The 5,397-nt window shown below is 38.1% G+C and overlaps 1 protein-coding gene across 2 annotated transcripts in view; it reads left to right on the top strand.

Moving 5' to 3' along the window:
- The window catches only part of ptpn4a (protein tyrosine phosphatase non-receptor type 4a), a 65,399-nt gene extending 61,060 nt beyond the window's left edge, over positions 1 to 4,339 (top strand). Inside the window, exon 27 of one of the 2 annotated variants that reach the window (XM_074694494.1) lies at positions 315 to 4,339. In XM_074694494.1, the coding sequence (XP_074550595.1) occupies positions 315 to 722 (408 nt within the window). In that variant the 3' untranslated portion in view covers positions 723 to 4,339. The remainder of the gene's footprint in view (positions 1 to 314) is intronic. The other variant, XM_074694495.1, reaches the window with a different exon arrangement.
- The last annotated feature ends 1,058 nt before the right edge of the window (positions 4,340 to 5,397 follow it).

A 5,397-nucleotide genomic window follows, 5' to 3' on the forward strand; every position in this document is an offset into this window, starting at 1 on the left:
ATCAGTTTCTGGACTCACAAAGATAGACAAATAATGTCTGCAGACACTGCAGGCAGCCTTGTCAGTATGGCCACACTGCACTTTTGGGATATTGAAATAGAACAATGTCTAGTAACTGAAGAGAAGCCCTTTTTGCATAAAGAAAGAGTAACACACCTGTCCACCAATTAAGACATTATGAGTATGTGAAATCAAAGTTTGAATTTTATTTTTTAACAACACAAATGTAGAGTTTACTTTATGTTTCAGGTAATATAAACCTCTTTAATTTTATCTTAACATATTGAATTTCCCTCTCTGTCTGTCTTAACCAGAGCCAGTATCGTTTTGTATGTGAGGCCATCCTGAAAGTGTACGAGGAAGGTCTGGTCAAACCACTCAAGACCTCCATCTACCAGCCAAGAGAGAAGGTGGACGAAGAGAGAGGGGAGGAGAAGAAAGAACAGAAAACAGGGGAGGGAGTGGATACAGCGGCAGCGGAAGAGGGCGAGGCTTCGGTGGTGGAGTTGCTGGAAGGAGGTCTAGATGAGGACGATGACGACGATGAGGAGGTGGAGGTGCTGGATGTGGGAGAAGTGACAGAAGAGGGGGAGGAAGATGAGGAAGAAGAGGAGGAGGAGGAGGAGGAGGAAGTGGAGGAGCCAAGTGTTGCAAGCGCCACCAGCATGACCAGTGAGACCAGCGTGAACCCTGAACCGGACCCTGACCCTGCTAACCCGTGACAGGGACGCTCACTGGAGGAGAGAACAAAAGCACTGTTGCACTTTATGCTGATAAAAATGGAAAAAAGACAAAAACAAACAAAAGTGAAAACCATGGACAAACTCGAATTGAAAAAAGAAATCCAGCTGTGTGGAATAGGTACCATTAGGGGTTATCGTATGTTCAGGTTCAAGAAAAAAGTATTCAAAGAATGAAAAGATAAAAGTACGAGAGAACTTAACGTGGATGGGGAATTGCTGTAGTGCCATAAGTACGAAGGGGAAGGGCTGCCCCCCTTGATGGAAAGATTTTTCCCGTTTTTATTTCCCCCAGAGGGTCGCCCTTTCCCCCTTCTGAGCGAGTCTGCCAGACGGACCTGCCTTTTTTTAGTCCTTTTAGCTGATAAAGAGATATACCTTATCTTTTGTTCCTCAGAAAGAGTATTTATTGTGTTTTAGTTTGTGTCAAACCCTGTCCACTGAACAAAAACTTGTATGTTTGTTTGTATGAATCTAGAGCTTCATGCTTTTCCTGATTAAATCTTAGCTAGTAAAGTAGTGCGAATCCTCTTCTTCTAATTACTTCTTTATTTCTTTTGCTTTTCGTGGAAAAAAACAGTGATTTAATTTATTGTACTTGGTTTGATCTTTCTCAGCTTTCTTGTCTATGTTTCTGACAGTACAGACTGACAGACGGACAGCTGAAAGCACTTTGTGTCTCACCTCTTGTTCAATGCTGTGGCAAGTTATTCTTTCTCCTGCGTTGTGCTGTGTTTTTGAGCTTGCAGACACGCGCTCTGAGGCGGCCGTCATTTGGCGTGGTGAAGAACGTTACTGGTTTACAAAACTCGGGGACTGTGTTTACTAGCCGTCTCTCTTTAACTTTGTCATGACATAAAGGACAAAAAGTTTACACCTTCAGAGTTGAAATAATGTTTCCTGAACTTTGCGTCAAGTTAAACAGCGCATTAGGTCAGTAAAGAAAATAAGAATGGTGTCATGCTGAGAGACCCAGGTAAACACAACAGCCTCACTGAAGCTATTTTCAAGCCGTTAAGCTAAATAAACAAAGCTGAGGTCAGTTTATGTTTGTCATTAAATTCACACGCAGACAATTTGATTTTAAAAGCCAACAACAAATGACAGCAGTTAGTGGTCCCTGATGAAGTGTCAATGAGCCAGGCACAGAAACCTCACTGGATCAGATTTGTTGATTTGATTTGACTCTGCTTCAATTGTTTCCTGACTTAAATAAACAGGGAAGTCAGCGTGTCAGACCCTGACCAAACAAATATTCGTCATAGCATTTCAAAATGAAGCACCTGTACTCCAGCTACCAGTATTTTGATGCTACAGGTGATTTGTTTTCCTTAGGGTTTAAATATCTGCTTGTGGACTTGACCGTGAACTGATCTCAATCTATGTGTGATTAAAAAGCTCCCTCCACTGACCTTATTATTTGTATTTACTCCAAGATCAACTTATTAGGAACAAAAAAAGATGTCAGCTTGCCCCTGTGTAGTTGCGATGATCACAGAAGACTTTTTTTGTTCCTATAAAATTCTCCATTGAATGCTGTCTAAAACAAAGTTTCAATGGGACTCAGAGGTCACTGGGGTGGTAGCTTTCAAACAACCTTTGCTGTTTATTTTCTTTCTAAATCTGTCTGATTATCTGCCAGAGAACAGGAGACAGTTCAAAGAGGCAGCTCAAACAGAACATTCTTCCTTTTTTATTGAATTTTCCAAATGGTACTTCAGTATACAGCACGTTTTAAAAGCAAGATATGTGAACGAGTGATAAGAGATTAAGTGATGACTTGTATTGTAATTCACAAAACAGCATTGAGTTGCTTGTCTAGTTTTTTTTTTTTTTTTTTTAATCACCCCCTGTGTACAAACAGGTTAAGCTGCCACTGTTCTTACATATCGGTATGGAATGAAGTGTAGCCTCTTCATGAATTGAGATTTTTCTTCGGTACCTGCTGTCATCAGCTTCTTCCATAGACTCTGCTGGAAAAACCTACTGCTGTGAGTGTGTGAGAGTGTGTGTGTTCAGATTTCAGTTTTTAATTTCCTTTTCCTCCTCCATTTCTAACACGTAGTTTGTTAGCTGTCTGGTCGAAGCCTGCTTGTCTGTTAACTGGAATGAAGGGTTGTGTCATAAAACCACAATCTATCTAATCTCAAGCTTTCTGATAGAACCCGCTTGGTGAGTTTACAAGTCTGTCCTGAGTACCAGGCTAAATCTTTGCCTGTAAAACATTTCAAACAGTGTTCATACCTCCATATCAAACAGCTGACTCATACTTTGGCCACACGAAGAGGTGGGATCTAAAAGAGCCCTGAAACAGCTTCCCTCTTCCTTTCTCCCCATTTTTTTTTAGCTCTCTTATATTGCAGCCCTCTTCCACAATCCACCTAAATCCTTCTCTCAGGCAACATCAGTCATTTCAGCAAACCCACGCAGCATCCACAGTCCATTCTTCTCATTGCCCCCTCCCCTTCTCATTGCCTCTCCTATTTTGGATCATTATACATGGATCCCACTCTCTCTGCATGGCCTCAAGGCAAATGACATATCCAAGCAGGACACTTTGGAGTACAGTAGCACAGTATCAAGCTTGTTTGACACCGAAGGACACATTGAGACTAGCCTGAGAATGACTGAAAAGTGGTTGAAACATTTCTTAATTTACACATAACAAAAACATTGCAAACCCTGGAAATATGAGCAACAAAAGAACAAAAGTTAACATTCAGCCAAAGTGTTTTTTCTTTGTTACTTTTGGTATTCAGCAGCAGGGCTTAACCAATCGAATTACCTCTGAGTAAAAAAATAATTACTGCTGACGGCCTCCTGATAAAGTAGCATCAATAACAAAGTCACAAAACCTTGACAATTTTTAACAAAAAATAAAGCTTTGGCCCTCAAGTGGAAAAGTTAATAATTGATATTTCAGGGCTGCCAGGGTTTCCATTTGCACAACATGTCCAGCAGTGAGATGTCTGTGTTCAAAGTGTTTTGTTGTTGATGCATAATTGGTACTGTCTGTGTGTTTAGGGTACTGATCAGAGGTAGTTTTGTGTCGAGGGCTCGGGGTCAGTGGTATTTTTGTAAAGATGAAAACAGCTCTAGGCGGGTATGGAAAGGACAGCACTTTGTAGAAGGCTTAGTGGCAGGTAGTGCTACTGAAAAAAAAAGACTTTGAGACATTAAGCATTGTTAAAATTCTTTCTTTTTTTATTTTGTCATTTTTATTTTGTTTAAAAGTACGACCTGTAGGGAACAAGAAAAAAAGACGAACTCCTAACTACACAGTGCCACTTGTTAATTTTGTGTAAATAATACTAGACCATGTAAATACAATGTTGTATATGAAAAAAATCTTTAAAATAAAAGGGAAAATCATTTGTGAGCAGAAAGATTTTGTTTTTATTTTATTTTTGATTTTTTTGTTCTCCTTTGGATGATTCAAATGTGACACAAACATGTGTATTTTAAAACTGCTATCTCAAACGTTTTGTTTATTTGAACTGGTCTATAACAGCGAGTGTATATATAATGAATCACAAAATAATGAGAAATGTTTTACCGTATTATACCCTTGGTTAACTTCTACCTGTGTCATAAAAACCTTTGTCCTCAGTTGCTTGTTTCTTTCTGGTATCTTGGTTTTCAGTGCTTTGGACATGTCTTTAAGCTTGATTGTGAACAATTAAAGCTTGTCTGTCAAAGCATGGAGATGTGGCTTCAGATCACCTTGCTTTTCCACACTGTAAAAGTGTGCAGATATAAAATATTACAAGCACTTTATATCATCTATGGAGAAAATATTTACATGAGGCAGCCACTTAAATGTCAACCATTCAGATTTACTGCAATGTCAGACTATCAAATAGTAAAGGCTACTTTGATCTCAGTTTGAACATTTTAATGATACTGTCATTCTAGAGCCACAAGTGGAGATACTCGAGTACTTTTAAAAAGCTTCAAACTCAGTTTCATTTTGGATTTTCATTTGGATTTTCAAGCTACAAAAAAAAAAAAAAAATTTTGGAATACCTAAAGAAAAAGAAACAGTTATACAGAATCTGGTCTAGGTTTTTAATGATAGGAATAAAATGCTATACTACTGAGAAAAATGAAGACAAATATCCTGGCTATTATTCAAGTTATTGTCATAAAACACTTATTAACATTGATAGTACTATTTAAAGTAGCCGGGATCTCATTAAACCCAAAGACTACGCACTTTATAGCTTACATGCACAATTAATTGTTTCTGCTTTGTCACATTATTTACTACTATTCTCAAAATTACCAGAGGGGGGCGCTGCTGTCAAATTGGTGATAAATAACCTTTAATTATGTCCTCTTTTTTGTACAGAAGAGAATGAGGAATCAAATCCTCCTCTCCAGTCTTTTATACTACATTATAATATCATATTTATGACCGCTAACGTGTGATATTTAACTCACTGTAACCACACCTATACCAAACTTTTTTATTTTTATTAATTTATTTATGTTTTTATTTGCGTGGTCATACAACAAAATATGAACTGCAACTGCATTTAATAGTGTTTTGTTTTGTACTAAGGTAAAATAACCGTTAGATTTCTGTAATGTTCACAGTCAATAAAAAGCCTGTAGCTTTAAAAATGCTAATCAGGTTTTTGTTAGGATTTAGCAT

The sequence above is a fragment of the Halichoeres trimaculatus genome, unplaced genomic scaffold (assembly GCF_033239565.1).
Source record: "Halichoeres trimaculatus isolate MK-OKI-2021-1 unplaced genomic scaffold, fHalTri1.1 fHalTri1_scaffold_19, whole genome shotgun sequence".
NCBI classification, from domain to species: Eukaryota; Metazoa; Chordata; class Actinopteri; order Labriformes; family Labridae; genus Halichoeres; species Halichoeres trimaculatus.